The sequence below is a fragment of the Camelus ferus genome, chromosome 2 (genome assembly GCF_009834535.1).
Source record: "Camelus ferus isolate YT-003-E chromosome 2, BCGSAC_Cfer_1.0, whole genome shotgun sequence".
NCBI classification, from domain to species: Eukaryota; Metazoa; Chordata; class Mammalia; order Artiodactyla; family Camelidae; genus Camelus; species Camelus ferus.
In genome coordinates, this window is record NC_045697.1 from 34331495 (window position 1) to 34349773 (window position 18279).

Genomic DNA, 18279 nt, shown 5'->3' on the forward strand with positions numbered 1-18279 from the left:
AATCGTGTTAGAGTTTTCCGACTCATAACATAAAAACTGAACTTTAAGATCCACAAACAAGCACGACAAAAGCAACTATGTATTACTCCAGGAACATATTGGTCTATTATTCTTGCCATAGTACAAAAACTTTTTCTTATAAACAAATATCAAAATGTAAAGTTCATCTTGATAGTCACTGAAAATGAAAGATGTATGTGTCAACCTAAGAAGCAAACATCCAGACGATGTTCACCAAAATGTTGACTGAGTAACATGTCAGGACCAGTCTCACCGTAGGCATTTTAATATGAAACTTAAGTCCTAAAATTATCAGTCGTATGTGGATGTAAATTTGTTCCAGAGAACACCGCATTAGGGAAGTTTTTCTATACATTTGAAAAGAAAGTCAAATACAAGACTGTGTTAAGTACTATTAAAAGTAATTATTCACTATCATCCACCTTGCTCAGCGAAAGTGGAATAAGATTTATAAATAACTTGTTAACATAAAATCGGTAGATGCTTTATTAGTGATACTTTAAGAAGCATTTAACAGCAATTTCCAGAATTATGTTCGCACTAGCCAACATGAAGTTTGACTCTCTCCATTTGTATAATTTGTCCCATTCCCCAAGTCATTTTGAAATTTTATTGTTTCCTGTCCCAATTCTACAGATGCCCCTGCCTCGTCGTCCATTTGCTATTTAGGTGTATAATTTATTATTTTCCTGTCTGTCCACTCTAGTGATATTATTGCTCGCTCTTAAAGCTCAGAGTGACTTCTGATCCCAACACATGGTTTCCATAGTTCCCACTCACATTTAGGCAGGCACATCTGATTTTTCACCCCATGATGGAAAGCAGCCCTGAGAAGAAGGGCCCCCACCCTGCACACAGGCACGTCCCCTGACTACAACCCCTCCCTGCGGCACAGAAGAGGGACCACACCGCCACAGGCAGTTAGCTGTGCTCCTGTCCTATCCCTGGAGCTCCGTTCAGTGTGGGCTTACTATCAGTCAGAAGCACTTTACATTGATGTACATTCATTGAGTCTCACAACCACCCAACTCAACAGCCATCACTATCCGGATCTTACAGGTAAGGGAACTGAGGCTGGAAGAATCGAGGAACCTGTCTCAGGCTACAAGCAGCTGCAGGAGAGCCAGGACTTGAATCAAGAGGTGGACTTCAGAGTAATACTCTTAACCCACAGGACATCCCTCATATCCTAAGTCCAAGCCACACTCTTGACATGCTGTCCTGTATTTCATCCAAGCAGGTAGAAAAACAGCAATGTCCATCCCCTGCCCAACCTGTGAGGCTCCTTCGGACCACTCTCTGTGCAACGTCTCCTGATTTTTGATGCCATCAGAAGGCAGCATTTGAAACACATCCCCATTGCTGGAGAAAGAGACACACCATCTTCTCCTGACTCACATTTTAAAAAACACTTCGTGATCCACCAAAATGAAATGTGTGATTTTACTTGACTAAAGGCCATGAACCATTACGAAAGGCAGTTCGTGATTCTCTCTCAGATATTCATGGTAGAATTCCTACTTCTTTGTCTTTTAAATACATGATTTGTTAAACACAGAGCTCGTTAGCAAAATACGTATTTTGTCAAAACTCAGACTAAGTCTTCATTCCCTTGGTTCTCCCTGAGGGAAAATGAGGATGCTTGGGGGGAGACCCCAATGTACTACCTGCAAGGGGGGATACGCTGGCTTGTATTCACGTCACACTTTGGTACCAAGATGGTGCAAGCGAAGAACATGAGGTATTTGTAACAGTTGGTCTGAACAAGTGCAGGGAAGAGAGAGGACTCCCAGCTGATGGATGCTTCCTTTTGTGTCCTGTGGCCAAGGTAATTTGGATAACTTGTATGGTTGTAGGGCAAATTCATGCAGAGTTCCAACGTAATTGTCTCACACTGACCTAACAAAAAACACACATACAGATATACATATTACATAATTGTTTAATTTCACATGTAAGACAATTTCTTAAAAGCTTACAAAATTAAAGTCTATCTTACCCTCTTTCTTTAAAGTAGCTAAGATAAGAATGAACTATATTCAATACCTTGCAATAGCTTACAATGAAAAAGAATAAGAAAAGAAATATATTTATGTATAATTGAATCACTATGTTGTACCCCAGAAACTAACAAAACATTAAACTGACTATACCTCAATTAAAAAATAATAAAATAAAATAAACTGGACCTCACTAAAATTAAGAACATCACCAGTATATATACACAATGGAATACTACTCAGCCATAAAAAAGAATGAAATCTTGCCATTTATAACAACATGGATGGACTTTGAGGGAATTACACTAAGCAAAATAAGACAGATGGAGAAAGACAAATATTGTATGATTTTACTCATATGTGGAATCAAATAAAAAGAAAATCAAAAAAACAAAACAAAACAGAAACAAACTCATAGATACAGAAAACAGATTAGTGGTTACCAGAGGGGAAGCTGGTAGGGGATTAAGGAGTTGGCTAAATGAGTGAAGGGGACTAATTATATGGTAACAGATGTGAATTAGACTTTTGGTGGTGATCACTCTGTAGTGTTTACAGATAATCAAATTATAATGTTGTGTACCTGAAAGTTAGGTAATGTAATATATCAATTATACTTCAATTTAAGAAATTTAAGAACATCTGTTTACCTAAAAGAAAAAAAAGAAGAAGAGAGTGAAAAGTATATGTACATATAATCTAGAAAATGTAAAGAACCCTTATACATTAAAAAGGCAAATAAAAATAATATAGTCATGGAAGTGATATTCATTAAAAAAATCAATGAGCTTGGCTAAATAAGCAATTATATGACTTTCTAATACATGTTTTATTATTGTTCATTGTATAATGCTACATGATTTAAGGGCAAGAGGAGGCGGAGGTCCATTTGCTATCCATTGCCAGTGAGATGATTCCTCACCCTTTATCTTGGCATCCAAGGCTATTTCATACTCCAAACCATAGCCCAACTTTCCAGCCTCATCACCAGTGACTATCTCACCAGCAGTATATTCTTAGTAACACCAGACGTTTTAAGAATTGCATGCCTTTGTGGGCCCTGTGAGCTTCTCTTTTATCCCCTTCTTCCCTTCACACACTTGTAAACACCCTTCAAACACAATCATGCTTCTAGCTGCCAAGTGAATAGAGCACCTACTGCCTGGAATCATCTTTTACATCCTCCCCATCAAGCAAATTCATCCTCTGTCTGTAGCACTCAGCACAAACACCACTTCCAGGAAGCCTTCCTGGCCAACCACCCATCCCCGCCCACTCCCAACAGGAATCTCTGCTGAGAGCCACAGAGTCACCTGCCATGCACATTGCCCTCTGCTCTATTCTTGACTGACTTACTTGCCCACCCCCACCGAATTCTGAGATTTTTGTGAAATGAGACTTTATATCTTGATCTCAAAGCCTACATCTAACACAGTGCGAGAATTAAGGAAGGAAGGGGTTGGGGGAGAGTCAGCAATGTAAAAACATTTCAAATGTAAAAATATTGAAGAATAGAGCCCCTGCCATTAAAGTACTCTAAGTCTTCAGAGAAGAAAGACACAGATGAGGTAGCCATGGCATAACGTGAACAGGCCAGGATTAGCCGTATTGAACAAAATGCTGAGTCCAGGGCGACGAGGTGGGCAAGAGCAGCTGGTGGAGCCTTCCCAGGGTAAGTGGGGTTTGAGTAGGTCTTGCAGTACAAAGGCTTCCAGCTGCCTCTCTGTCTGCGGAAGATGCGCCACATTCCGGGCGAACAGAAGTAATCAAAGGAGTGGCTTGGGGGAATCAAGCCCACCGAAGACTTCACACCTTTTTAAGACTAATTATTCAAATTGAATTTAATGACTTGACTAAGAAGTGGTACGCAGGCAAGCTGATTAGCAAGAAGGACTGCAGTGAAATATTAAAACATCTCTGGGACTATTTCTCAATTTAAAGAATCTGAGGGCTTTGCGGAGGTGTTGCTGATGAACTCTGACGTTGGCCAGATTAAAAACTCTCCTGCACCAAGTGTATAAGACTCAGTTTACTGGGGAAGAAGGAACACTGGAAAGTGTGCACAGTCCTGAGGATGCCAACAGGGTGGAGAGAAGAGAAAGAGATGGAGGAGGTGTGGGTGGGATGGGCTCAGCTGGTCACTTCTTCCATTCGTGAAAGAGGAATAATGTAAGGTGTTTCGGTTTCAGATTACACACAAAAAATGCATATTCTTTAAAACAATAAAAACAATACAAAGATGCACACAGGAAAAGCCCATTACCTTCCCACCCCTTTTCTCTTAACTTCCCTCAAAGCAAACAGGTGGGTTTAATCCTCCCATGCCTTTCACTTGCTCATATTGACACATACAAACATTTACACACACAGGCAGAGATTCGTCTTTGCTTTTGCCAAAGTAGAATTGTACTACTCCTGTTCCTCTTCAACTTGCTTTTGATGCTTAATTGCCTATCATGACCATCATGACAAATCAGTAGATGCAGTTCAAACTCTATTTTTCCTAATTTCTTTAATATGTTTATAATTTTAAAAAAACTGGGATCACTCACACACATTTTGATGTAGTCTTTTTTTCCCTGCATATACCTTTTCTTTCTCTCTCTTCCTCAATCACCCTATCAAGTTTTTACTTTTCATTGGTTTATTCCATTGAGATGATTTGTAGACATATCACATGGGTAACTTTTCTCTCTTTTGATATGTGGTGGATGTATCAGTTTTGATTTGGGATAAGACAGAATCTTTAAGCTGTTTAGAGTCAAGGGAGATGAAAGGAGTAAGTTATGATCATATATCATTCTGAGATCTTAAGTGAATGTGGTTAAGGTTGATTGAATCTTGTTTTGTTCCTTCATAAAGGCATTCTTCAGAATGCTAAGCAAGATAAAATCTCAAGATATCTGGCAGCCTCAAATTCTATGATTTATGGTATCAGTAAACTTTTTTAATTTCAGAGTTTGTTGTTTAGTTTTAGGATGGTCAGTTTACAACATGTCAGTTTCTGGTGTACAGCATGTTTTAGTCATACATATTCATATATTTCTTTTCAATTCTTCTTCATTTCCATTATAGGTTACTACAAGATACTGAATATAGTTCCCTGTGCTATACAGAATGAACTTGTTGTTTATCTGTTTTATATATAGTCTGCAATCAATAAACTTCCTAAGCTTAAGCATTAGACTCACTCATGACTGATTTACAACAGCCACTAGAGGGCAATCGCATCACAAACATGTGGGAACGTTTTGCTGTTGCAGGGCCGTTTTCAGAGTTTGAAAGGTATCCTGAACACAGACAAGGTTTATTAAATATCTCTTGAAAAACTAATCCTGATGGAGTCTGAACGATAGACCACCTTTCAAAGTCTGAAACAAGATTTGTTAAATTCAACCTAAAGACAGTTTGTTAACTAAATGATATTACATCTTTATCGTGATGTAATACCTCAAGCCTTTGGAAATCATGTACTATGGTGGTTATTCACATGGGAAGACGTCACTTTCAACATCCATTAGCATATATATGATTCCAAGATTCATTTTTGCATCAAACTTTAAATCTCTCTTTATCATTATTATTTTTAATAACTTGAAGAGCTATATTACAAGGTGAACATCCTTGTAGTTAACCCAGGTCAAGAAACTGAACTTTGCCAAGCATCCCAGACACCCTCCATATACAATGTCTTATGTCAACTTCTCCTTCCCCTACGAAGAACCTACTGAGTTTCAGAGTTATCCCTTCTTTACTCTTCTTTATAGTTTTACTATCTGAGTATACACCACACCCTAGACACCACAGTTTAGGATGACCCATTTTTGAAAACCTATTTTGTCTTTCAAGTCTCTTACAGTGTCTGTGTTCCCTTTCCACCTCTTGATGTTTTCTCAACTATTGAAGAAACCAGGGATTTGACCTGCAGCATGTGCTGGTTGGATTTTGCTGATTGCACGCTCATGGTGAGATTGAACACGATCCCCCATCCTCCTGGTTTCCCAACAGCAGCTGAATCCGGGGGGTTGATTAGGTTTCATCCCTTTGGCAAGACTCGAGGTGCTACCCTGTTCTTTCCTCAGAAGACACATCTACCTGATTGCTTTTCATGATGTCTACAGCTGCACATCCATGATCAGTGACTTGACCCGTTAATTCACTTCATTACCAAATGAAGTGTTCTAATTCAATCATGTATCTTTCACTTGTTAGTTAGGAATGCTTTTAGAAAGAGATCATTCCTCTCTTCTATGATTTGCTCCCGAGAACTAAAGCCCTTAAACATTATGTTTGGCTTTTTTGTTTTTATAATACACCCTTACACCATTTGTTCCTTCCAACTAGAGATTGCAAAGGGAGGGAAGGAAATTGATAGGCCACTGGGAAATTATTCAAAGGTTCGTTTCTTCCTAGAAATAACTTTTCGATGGCAGTGGGGGAGTCATACTCCCATCTTCCCACTCATTTATGTGACTTTGGTTTTCTCTTTATGTTCTTCTTTCCCAAGGGTCTCACTGTCTAATCAGCTACTTCATTCACCATAGATGTTCTTGCCAGGTTCTCTCCAGATACATTTAACAAATCTTCGAACACCCCTGCCTCTGCATGCCAGATACTGGGCTAGTCATTGGTCCCCATTTCTTCTGTGCTATTAAAAATAAGTGTTGAAGAAAAAAGTATAGAGTAAACATGTAGACCTAAGGGTTCATGGGACACTATGGGAAACCACAAGGGTCCTTGAGGTACAACAGTTATGCCGGCTTCACACAGCCCTGGCATGTGAGGGCACAGAGATGCGGGGAGAGACACACGCCCAGGAGCTGCTCTTCCCACCAGGCTCTCCCAGCTGTCCGCACTGCACACTACGCGACGGAAGTGATGGGTCAGCCCCTCCACACCACGGTGAGGGGGAATAACAGTCCAGGTCCTAACCCCTAAGGCAAGAATATATCTGCACTTTGCCTCCCAGCAGGGTGCAAATGTTTTAAAGATTCTGGGCTGGAGTGGATGTGGTGACACTGTGATACTTCAAGCCGTCAGTACACAATCATCTGAAACATGTAATTTAGGCTTTTTAAAGAAAATTTTTAGGCCTTTCTGGGGATCTGAGATAAAGCATGGAACTTCTCCATTAAAAAACATGAAAACCATAAAGATATTTCTCACATCCAATTTCAGAAATGTCACTACCCCCAGCATTCTAGTCATGAACAGGCCACTAAAGCAATGACTCTCAACCTTGGCTGCAAAATGTCACCTGGGGAATTTTGAAACTACTGATGCTTGGGTCCCACCCAGTATACCTTCAGGGACCATTAGAAAGTAATATAATAGTTTATGGGATGGCAAGAACCACTGTCTTCAAGGACAAGCCTCCCAGCCACTCCAGTGAGAGGCTGACTCCACCAGACAGAATATCCAAATTCTCCAAACTCATATTCTCCACTGGCAGGGAGCCAGAGAAAGACAGTGCTGCCCAGTGCCCCAGAATCTAAATGGCAATGGTCTCTGACGGTGACAAAGGTCTCTAAATAATTCATCACATTTTCAAGCACATGAAGAGTTTTCCGAGAGGAGATGCTACTTGTCCATGTTTCCAGAGAGCCAAGTACACACATACCACCCTGAAGCTCTTTGAAAAGTAAGGAATAGCATCTTTATTCTCAACTGGAAGTTAGGCATATACACTGTTTTCAATAACACAGAAGGAATGGGGACCAATGACGAGCCCAGTACCTGGTACTCAGAAGAGAGGGTGTTCAAATGTTTGGTGAATATATACAGAGAGAACCTGGCAAGAAAACCTATGGTGAATGAGGAAGCTGATGAGACAGTGAGACCCTGGGAAACTGAGTGCATCTGAAGAACATAAAGAGAAAACCAAAGTCATAATATGTAAGCGGGAAGATGTCAGTATGTGTCCCCCATTGAACAGTTGTCTCCAGGAAGGCTAGACTCATGTCTTCCTTCCTTGCCGTTAAAGTGCCCAGCACCCATCCCAGTGCCTGGGACATCACAAGCACGCTATTAATATTGGTTAAATATACATCTGACCCAAGTTATCTAGTGTCCTTCCAACAATTTCTCTTTTTTTAATGGGTGATTACATATTTTTAATCTTGAAATATTTTAAGTACAGAGAAAGAAAGTAGGATAACATAGGCCCGTTACTCCCCGCCTAACTAGGACACGGGCTAACGCTGCTGTTTCAACTTTTTTAAAAATCTTACAGTAAGTGCCATTCCACATCAGACAACCCCCAAAACTCTAATAAAATACACGTGTCTGAGACAACACTGACATTGTTCAAAATTCTGCATCCCAAGGTCAAGGTGAAGTAAAAAAATAATTCTGAAAGAGTTCCAGGGCAGACTTGGGAGATAAGCAAAGTCAAACAGTACATGTATACACCTACATACACATACACACATATACACATACATATGTACACACATACACGTATATTTAATCAGTGTAGAGTGAGCAAAATGACCGTGCGTCTTGGTGGTCAGGCTGCTATCTATCTGAACGGTTCTCTCCGGTGGGGAAGGGAGGAGGGCTGGCTACTGCACTTCCAGCCAAACAGCCATTAAGAGCTTGTGAAAATAAACAAAAAAGCATGTCAGTCTCAGTTTTTAATTGGCTGTCTCCTTCACACTCCTGTCCAGCTCACTGCTCTCACCCCTTGAAGTCCCCTAGGGGGTAAAGGCCCGCTTACAAGCTCTGCATTGACCCAGGAAGGTCACGGAGTCGAATCAGGATCCGAAAGCGTCAACAAATTCCAGGACCCAAACCCTTCAGCCTTTCGGCCTCCCAGCCTCCAGGGGCCCTCATTGCTAGGATCTGTGCCAGGAAGTCACGCCTTCTTGCCAGCTGAAAGCTGATAGACGTGCTTCTAAATCTCAAGCCCAAGCTGACAGGGAGGCCAAAAATTAATTATCAGAAGTGAAAGAAGTGAGCAGAAAATGAAAGCAGAGCCCAGAAGTAAGAAACCGTCACTTGAAATCAGAGCCTTCAGGGGTTTTCGTTTTAAATTTCCCACAAGACTTTCTGCTCCTCCTACTCATCCCACCTTCCCCTAATCCTTCCTCCTCCTGCAGCCAGTTTAGAGAGAGCCACCTGTCTGGACCACTTGGAGCGGTTCCACTGTCACGGACACAGATTAACATCATGGCCGCAAGATCGTTATGATAGACCAGCAAAGTTCCTGGAAGGGTGAGGATAAATTTTATTACGAGAACAGATCGCCAAAGTTTCATGTGGCTGTTTAGATGAACGTCATATTTGCTTCTTGGATAAAGTTTCCATTTTTGAAGCTGGGCTTTAAAAAGGAAGAAAGATAGCATCTGCCGGCTGATGGATCCAAGAAAATAATATATAGGAGCCGACGCTAAATGGAAAGTCATGGTAATGACATTCAGCAACATGGACTCATCGCCCATGCATGAGGACACATTTGTTTATGATTTAAGTAAGGCCATTTTGCTTCTTTTCTGCTACCACGTGGAAACTTAAAAAAAAGAGATCATATATATATAATTTATATATATAATATATATATACACACACACACATACATATCTTGGAGGGATTCCAGGCTTCAGCATTTTAATGTCAACGCAAAAGGAAAAAGCTGAATGCATATCCTGATGCGGTGACTGTCTTTGTCAGCGGCTGTACTTACTACAGTTATTCAGACTGTTGCCGGGGTCACAAGGAGCGCTGCCACCACATGAATCAAGGCAGGAGTTGTACAGGCATCTTTGGTCTCCTTCTTGACACGGAGTCTGACCTGCAGAGACGGGAGAGGCATATCACTTTGATCAGCACCTGTAAATTCCTCACACAAGGATCTGAGGGATCTGGTGGAGAGGAGGAATGACACAGCTTTCATTTCCTTCCAACTTCTCCGAAAATATTGAACACGTGTTTGAGTAGGTATTTTTTGGATTAATTTTCCTGGTGACTAAATACAGCACAGTTATTCCAGAAGGATTCTGTAGGCATGAAGAAACGAAGAGGCAACTGATCCTCAAAAAAACAGGCTGTTGTTGCTTTTAATGGAAAAGATAGCATTTTTATATTGACATGGGTGCATACAGTTGCTTACAAAATAAAATTCCAGTGATTGCAGGGAAAGACCAGTATTTTAAAGACCCATTTGATCCCTACTCTAGTCTTCCCTCTAAGGAAAATGCTTTTCTTAATAACAAACAGGGCATCAACACAAAAAGGAGGCTTTATTACAGTACAAGTCTCGTGCAGCTGTTATCCAGATTTTCTGTATGTCCTTGGAAAGTATCCTTGGCCTAGCTGCAGTGACCTGAGAATTGGGTTTCTTGTTTCCAAATGAATGACAACAGTAATGTCAGCCTAATGGCTTTTCCTTAAGGTATTTAGAGAGGAAACTGCTTTTCCCACTGATTTCCTGGTCATTTGTAGATTAAATGGATAAGGTAATAAATTACTGCCCATTCACTTTCCAGCTCTCCCCCATTATAGCCAATTACTTTCAGATCCATCATCTGGAATCTAGAAAATCTTGCAAGGCATTTTTAAATGTAAATAACAGCATAGTATACATACAACCATTCTTATCTATAATTCTAAGACAATATTTATTATGCTGGGCTCTTTCTTTCTTCCAGCACCATTAATGTACAACACTATAAATCATAGCCTTGCAGAAAAGAGATATTACTACCCCTCCTCTTTTTTTTTAATGTTACCAGGTCAAACTTTTTTTTGCAAGGTAAGTTCGGATAATTTCCATGAAATCGGTCTCTTACAGAAATTTTATGAGGACAACATGCACTTCTTATTTCTGCAGATATTAAGTGCCTGCGAGGTGACAGCTTATGCGGCAAGCTTGGCCCTGAGAGTTGAAAGATAACAAAGCCCAATCATTCCTGCTCTGATCAGGGACACCGTCGTGAAGGGAATCTTACGATGCTGTGTGGTCACCGCTCCACTGAAGGGACCCATGAAAAGCAGGAAAAGCAAACCAGGGCAGTTTAAGAGTAAAGCGTCTCAAAGGAGTTTTTCAGGCAGATGGGGTAAGTTGAGGTAAGAGGGGTGGATGGGTTTCCCCAGCAAATAGCAGGATATGCAGAGGTCTAGAGTAAAAATGTTCACAGGCTGGAATCATTGGAGGTTAAGGGAGACTCAACAGGAAGGCTGAGAGAGAGGCTGAGGGTTGGAGACACCTAAATCTTTAATAGGGCCCCAAGCCCTGGGAGAAGGGGTCCCTGCCTCCCTCCCAGCCTTGTGGAGCAGAACCAGCCCGCGATCACTCTGACAATTATTCCATTATAACTCACTCCCCTTCACTCTCAGCTCTCTAATGACAATGGCCTTCTCCCAGAACTCTAAACTACCTTGCTCCTTCCTGCTGTGGGACCTTTGGCCAAGCAGTTCCCCATGTCTGAAATGCTTTCTCCCGTCCCACTGTCCTTTGTTAATTTCATTCAGTCTTCAGATCTTACCTCCAATGTCTCCTCCTCAGGGGGCTTCCCAGAAGCCCCTTTCCAGGGAATTCACACCATACATAGCATCCTACAACCCTGAATTTCCTCCTGACCCATATCACTCCGCAGTTAGACAGGGACTAGCACCACTATTTGTATCATGCCTGTCTCACCCCCAGGAGCCTGCCAGCCCCATGAGCTGTTTCGCTGGCACTAAGTTTCCAGCACCACGGTACACATCTATTTGGTTAAATTCACTAGCCTGAATAATATAAGGATGCTACAAGTTTACTTCGCAATCCATTTGATCACATGACTTTCTTACATCTTTCACACACATGTAAGGAAATATTTACAAATCCTGCCACTGCATCATGAAGAATCCAAAACTATTTCAAACAGCAGTGAATTCTGTAGAAAAAAGGAACTATCTGATCAAAAGGGAGGTGCTTGGCTGATATGCACATAATCACTCATGGCTAGAAAAGGCTCTCCTGAATTTTAAAAATCGGTAACATGAAGCACTCCTGATCTAGTTTTTTCATGTAGTAAGTCTGTGATGAAAAGGCTCTCCTGGAATGCTGGAATGCTTTCTCATCAAAGCCATTCTAGTGATCAATATTCACTATGAGAAAGGTAATTTAGTCACAGGTGACCAATCTCATTAGCTGATTTGGGAAACACACAGCCCAAGGCATACTTTCACACAGTCACCATGCAGTAACAGCCAACTCACCACGTGCTAACTCTGTGAAGTCGCTGTCATTATTCTGAGATTACAGACCCAGAAACTGAGATGCAACAGGCTAAGTTACTGGCCTGAAGTCAACCAGGTGGTGGGTACCAGAGCTGGGATCTGAACCCAGGCAGCTGGACTGCAATATCCACATTCTTAACAACTAGGCTCTGTAGGTAAGAGGCAAGGTCACTCAAACAAATGTAGTGATGTTTAAGTCGAGGGATATTTCCAGCCCTGTACAAAGAGATGCTTTTGTACAAACCGGGGCTTCAAACAATCAGCGTGGAACTTTCTTTCCTGACATAGACCCATTTTAAAAACCAACTTATTTGGTGTACTTTTTTTTCTGGGGTCTCACAGATGATCTCAGACTCCTTTTAAAGTGTATTTAAGAATATTGCTTGGTAATGTGAGGTGTTAAACTGCTTCTCTGCATGTGGTTATTTTAGGGAGCCATTACATTTAATTTCAGAAGCCAGTTCCTTCTAATTGGAATCTAGTCTAATTGAATTGACTACTATACACTACTTTTCTCTTTGTCATGGCTTTTCCCCCTAACTGACACTGCCCCGGCAGCTTAAGTGTCTAACCTCTACCCTTCACCCTTAGGAATTATTTTTAGTGTGAGCTGCATGAGAATTATATTTACAAGAAGGGGTTCCTGGCTGAACAGAGCTGTGAGGCAATCTGGAATGATTTACATGGGAATCCTACTTAAGCACTCGGGTAACTTTCAGCGATTTGCTCTGTTCCCAGGGAAGGTCTGCCGGTAAGGACCGTTTCGGGACTTACCGTCATCGCTGCAGCTCTCTTCGTCACTCCCGTCCTTACAGTCCTCATCTCCATCACACTGGAAGGTGCTGGGGATGCACTGTCCGTTTCTGCACTCCACCAGCCCCTGGCTGTGACACGCTAGGAAATGCCAAAATGACATGCACTTTAATTATCTATACTTCTTTCAGTGCAGATCATAGAAATGATTCCCATTTATCTGGCATCACCAAACAATAAAGCGTTCTGAATATCTGACTGTTCTGCTTCAATGAATGAATGGATCATTAATTTTTTCATTTCAAGTATTTCTGGAGTGGAAAGTTTTCTTTCCAGAATTTCTCTTGACTTATCAAATAGCACTTACAAAAAACTAACTTTTTCATGATCACTGCATGGTAAAACTATTTATGACAGTAGTAGTTATACTACTAATATAAAAGCTACAATTAAAGGCTTACTTCATGGCAGTAACTATGTTAGGAGTATTACATGTCTCATCTCAAATCCTCATAACAAACTTGCAAAGCGGATATTATCAACCTTGTTTAGAATAAGGAAACTGAAGCTTAGAGAGTTTAGTGTATCTCTTAAAGTCTCAAGACTGTTAAAAGGTAGGGCCAGGATGTGAAGGCAAGCTTTTTGAACCCTAAACCTCAGCATTTCACCTACTGCACCAATGAAATGGTGCGTGTGAAAGAATGGCATAGAACTCACCTTAAAATAAACACTTAATTTCAAAACTTGTTTATGACATCTGACATTTAAAAGGGATGGTCTAGTGGCCATTAACCTTCCAATTCCTGAAGGTTGTCTTAATTCTATACTTATTGTTTGTTAGAGCCTCAGAGACCCATGTATCATGTGACCTCAGCCTTCACTGAGTTTCTGTTTCTGTACACACACACATACACACACACACACACACACACACACACACACACACACACACACACTCATGCATACATGAGCACCATATCCTTGCTTTTCCAAGATTCATCAAAATACAGTCCACTCTGTTCCACTCTGTCCACTAAGCAAGGACTCAGGTGATGTTCCAGTTCAAATTCAATTCTGGAAAGAAGAGAGCTGGGCATTGAATTTACTAACTAATGTTTATGACTTTTCTTATGTCAAAATAAAAACCATGCAACCCATATTTCTATTTTTGCCTCAAACTATAGGCAAATTAAATAGTCAGTCTCACATATATCTGCTTTTTCTAATTTGATTAGACAAATTAGAAAAATGAAATAAAAAGTGTAATTAGTTTGAAAATGCATCATATTCACTCTTTCAGGTCAACTTTACTCTCTTTTAATACCTACCTGCCTCTGTTCAAACATTTTATTATACTCTACTGAGTATAGTGCTATTTCTAGGGGAAAAAAAAAATGACAAGTAACACCTGATTTTATTAGGGAGTGGTGTAACAGCTACCAGGAGATGCTTTACTCACCCAGAACCACAACAAGCTCTGAAGTTTTATTATTGTCACACACTGTCACTCTCTGACCCCTGAAGGCTCTCCTCTCTCTGCCAGATCTCTCCATGTTCTCCCAAAAATGGCACCTGAGAGTATGTCTGGAGGCTCCTGCTTAACAGCTCATATATTGTTTGCAGAAGAAAAGTCCCCCAGCCCCTAGGAGGAACATCCCCTCTGACAAAGTCACAGATGCAGAAAGGAGATACATGGACAACAAGAGAGAAAACAGCCACCTGCTTGGCCAGAGAGGCCAGATTAGGCTGGGAGATGTGGAGAGAGAGAGAGATGCAGAAGGCTGTGGTCACCACACCATCCAGTTATTGTCATTATAGGCCAGGGCCAGAGCAGAAGAATCTGTTTAGATAGTGAGCCTTGAGCATATCTGACTAAACAGGCAGAAGCGGGGAAATAAGCAGAATGAAAATCCTCAGGGCACTCACAGCAATTGGCCTCGTCGGACTTGTCCACACAGTCGTGGTCACCGTCACACACCCACTCTATGGTGATGCAGCGCCCATCTCCGCAGCGATGCTCCTCTGTGGGGCTGCAATCTACAGAAAACAAGGACCTCCAAGGACGTTGGGAACTAGCATGACAGACACTCAGAACTGTACAGCTCGTAGGTCTAGAAGAGAGTCTGTTCCCATCACTCTGGTGCCTTCAATAACCCTTCTATGATGGGACATCACCTCCCACCTAAGCATGCAGCCCTCTGGCCACCATCACTATGGGGTAAGACCTGTCTGTTTTCCAGATGAATAACAACCACCCAGCTTCCTTAGAGCCCATAGAATGTCTTGCTTTCTGTTTTGTTTAGTTGTTGTTTTCTTTCCTTATGAAAACTTTGTGATTTTTACACTGGCTCAAATGAACAGAACTGTGATTTGGGTTTCACAATGCAGAACAGCTGATCTGATGATCTGTGACAATGCTGTCCTGTTTCTAAGAATTGCAACTTACCTCTCTATAGGAAAAGGGCAAGGCAGATCTGCTCCTGTCATCTTTCCTGATGCTAAACTTGGCTTTTCTACTGAGCTGTCTTAATATATAACTCATAGCTGAAAGAACTCCTGGGAAAAAATGCAAAATATTTGTTTTCCTTTATGATTCCTTTTATCTTGGATTTAACCTATGTCCCAAACTATACTTTCCTAGGGAAAAAAGAGAACTAAGTGATGTTCCTTCTCACAGAGGGCAGAATCTAAAGCATTCTTTGCCGTGAGACATGGAATCACCTTAATATAAACAAGACTTTGAAAGACGTTTGTAGATCCATGAATAACAGATTCAATAATGAGGAACTATCATAAGTTTCATCAACAGGGCTACTGTCATTGACAGACTTGCAGAGGGACCATGGATCTTGGAGGATGTATTAAGTGGAGAAGATAGAAGATGTAGGGGAGAGAAAAGAAGAAAGACACAATGGGGGGATGCTTGGACAGGAACCAGAAAAGCTAGCACACTCTCAGCCTGCAAAAGATGCTGGAAGTGGGAGCTGGGGCAGAGACTGGTCTAAGAGAAAATCATGATTATTACCATTAGATAGAGACAAAGTCACCCTAAGAGTGCAAACTTCATGAAATCCTGCCGTCTTCAGAAGAATTACATTGAGTGGTAAGACTGTTGTTCTTCCCGCACTAACTATAAACTGGTCCTCTCCACTGACCTATTTAACTACCAAGCTACACTCAAGTCCTCCCCTCTCCTCCTTTTTCTTCTCTTTTCTCCAGTTATCTCATTGGTAAAAGGAAGGGTTAGATTAGATCATCTCTAAAGCCTCTTCCAACCATAAATTCTATGACGCATACAGTTACAGTTGCTTCACATTCTTTGTCCCAAGACTAGGCAGTCCAGTCCCAGAAGAGAGTCTGTATCTATTGTTATGACCTGTGGGATGGTTTGTACATATACACATTTTCCAATATTTTTATGGATGCACTGAGGGGCAACTAGACATGTGCTTCTAGGAACTACCAGTTTCCCATCATGGGGCCATTTCTGACACTCACCACTCTGAGGCATTTCTCTGATCATACTCCTGATCCCCCCATACTTCCTTCGGTATTCTCTAATGCTGAATATTGTTTCACATCATTGGCCCGATGTCTCTCCTCATCTTGTTCACATTAAAAAGTTCTTATGTCGCTCAAGAATATACTACCTAAAGATTCTACAGCTAATCACAAAGTCAAAAAGGTAAATAAGCAAGGAGAATTTTGCTGGGTTTAATTCATGAGAGGTCATTCAGAACTGAACACAGCTCTTTAAAAGGTAAGTTCATTCTTTTTTTAATTATTGAGATACAATTGACATATACCATTGTATAAGTTTACGCTGAAAGAACTCAGAAAGAGAAAGATAAATACTGTGTGGGGTCTAAAAGAGCTGAATTTGTATAGACAGAGAATAGACTGGTAGTTGCCAGTGGCTGGCGGGTAGGGGCGGGAGGTGAGCGATTGGGAAGATGCTGTTACAGGTACAAATGTGCAACTAGCAGGTAGGTTCATTCTTTAAAAGATGAGATCAATTTTTACACATAAAACAACGCCCCCTCCTAACCCTAGATGTCACCACAGTAGAAGTCACTCCTGCAGTGCTTGGCAATCAAATTAAAGAGGGGTCTTTGGTTATATACATTAAGGGGGTCAGGAACAAACAATATATCTGTCGGCAAGGTTTTGCTCAAAAGCTCAAAATCTAAACATGAGCTACTGGCTCCAGCTAGAGAAGAAACAGAACACTTTCAAAGAGGAAGAAAAAAATTAACCCCCGTTTCCACACCACTTCTGTAGCATTTCCTTAGTATGACTTTATGTAAGAAATATTACATTGACACATAAAACACAATTCAGACTAGTAACTGAAAAACTCCACCTCTTTCCAGAAAGTAAGAAACCACTCGTTTTGTAATTTAACCCACTAATTACATTAACAATGAGCTACAAATTCTTGATTATAAATTTCTGTAATTTTAAATGAAAACCTTTCGGGACATAGCACTACTTACCACAGTTTTGCTCATCACTCAGGTCTCCACAGTCATCGTAGCCATCACACACAAAGCTGTAATTAAGGCACTTTCCCGTGTGACAGTGAAACAGATTCTCACTGCAATCTGAAAATAAGAGAAGCCACTGATGTCTCATCCAAGTGGAACAGGATGTCATAGCAGTTAAAATACCAAAAGCATATCATGGGGGGGAGGGAGGATCACAATGGCAACACATCTGTTGTTTTACAGGTAAGGAGAATGTGGTGCTAGATGTAATGACTTGCTCAAGGTCACATAATAAGTTATTGCAGAACCAGGACTAGGACCCTCTGGCTCTCAAGCCAGTGCTGTTACCACTTTCTGAAAGTCTTTATCTGAGTTCCGTTGTATGTCACCTGAAGGCTCCTTTAGAGGCGAGCATGTGAAAAGACAGTCTCAATTCACCATAGCTCCTAATCAGGTTTCTGTTCCTAGAGAATAAACACTTAATAGGGGGTGAGTAGTTATTTCCTAAAAAGGTTTCCTTTAAAGTGGGAGTCTACTTATATCAATGGTAAGCATAAACATAATGGAGAGAAAAAGTCATTTAGAATACAGAGTCATTACTTACTCTCACACAACTTTATCACTTAAGTCAACTGAGTGCTTCATAATATGACCCCCAAATTAGCAGTACTGTCCTAGATCATGGTGGCAAGATAGGAGTAAGTGACATGTAATCTCAGGAAGCTTATTGTTCAATGTTGGAATAAACACCAAGCAAAGAAATTTTAATAAGAAAATAGGTCGTGTACTCCGGT

At 40.9% G+C, this 18279-nt stretch overlaps 1 protein-coding gene across 8 annotated transcripts in view; it reads right to left on the reverse strand.

Annotated features, from left to right (window-relative positions):
• Positions 1-18279, reverse strand: part of CORIN (corin, serine peptidase) — a 222881-nt gene that overhangs the window by 59803 nt on the left and 144799 nt on the right. For all 8 annotated transcript variants that reach the window (XM_006185960.3, XM_032496984.1, XM_032496963.1 and 5 more), the window contains 5 exons: positions 17495-17602; positions 14925-15035; positions 13020-13139; positions 9706-9813; positions 1689-1920 (listed from right to left, as the gene is read on the reverse strand). In XM_006185960.3, coding sequence (XP_006186022.3) covers positions 1689-1920; positions 9706-9813; positions 13020-13139; positions 14925-15035; positions 17495-17602 — 679 coding nt within the window. The remainder of the gene's footprint in view (positions 1-1688; positions 1921-9705; positions 9814-13019; positions 13140-14924; positions 15036-17494; positions 17603-18279) is intronic.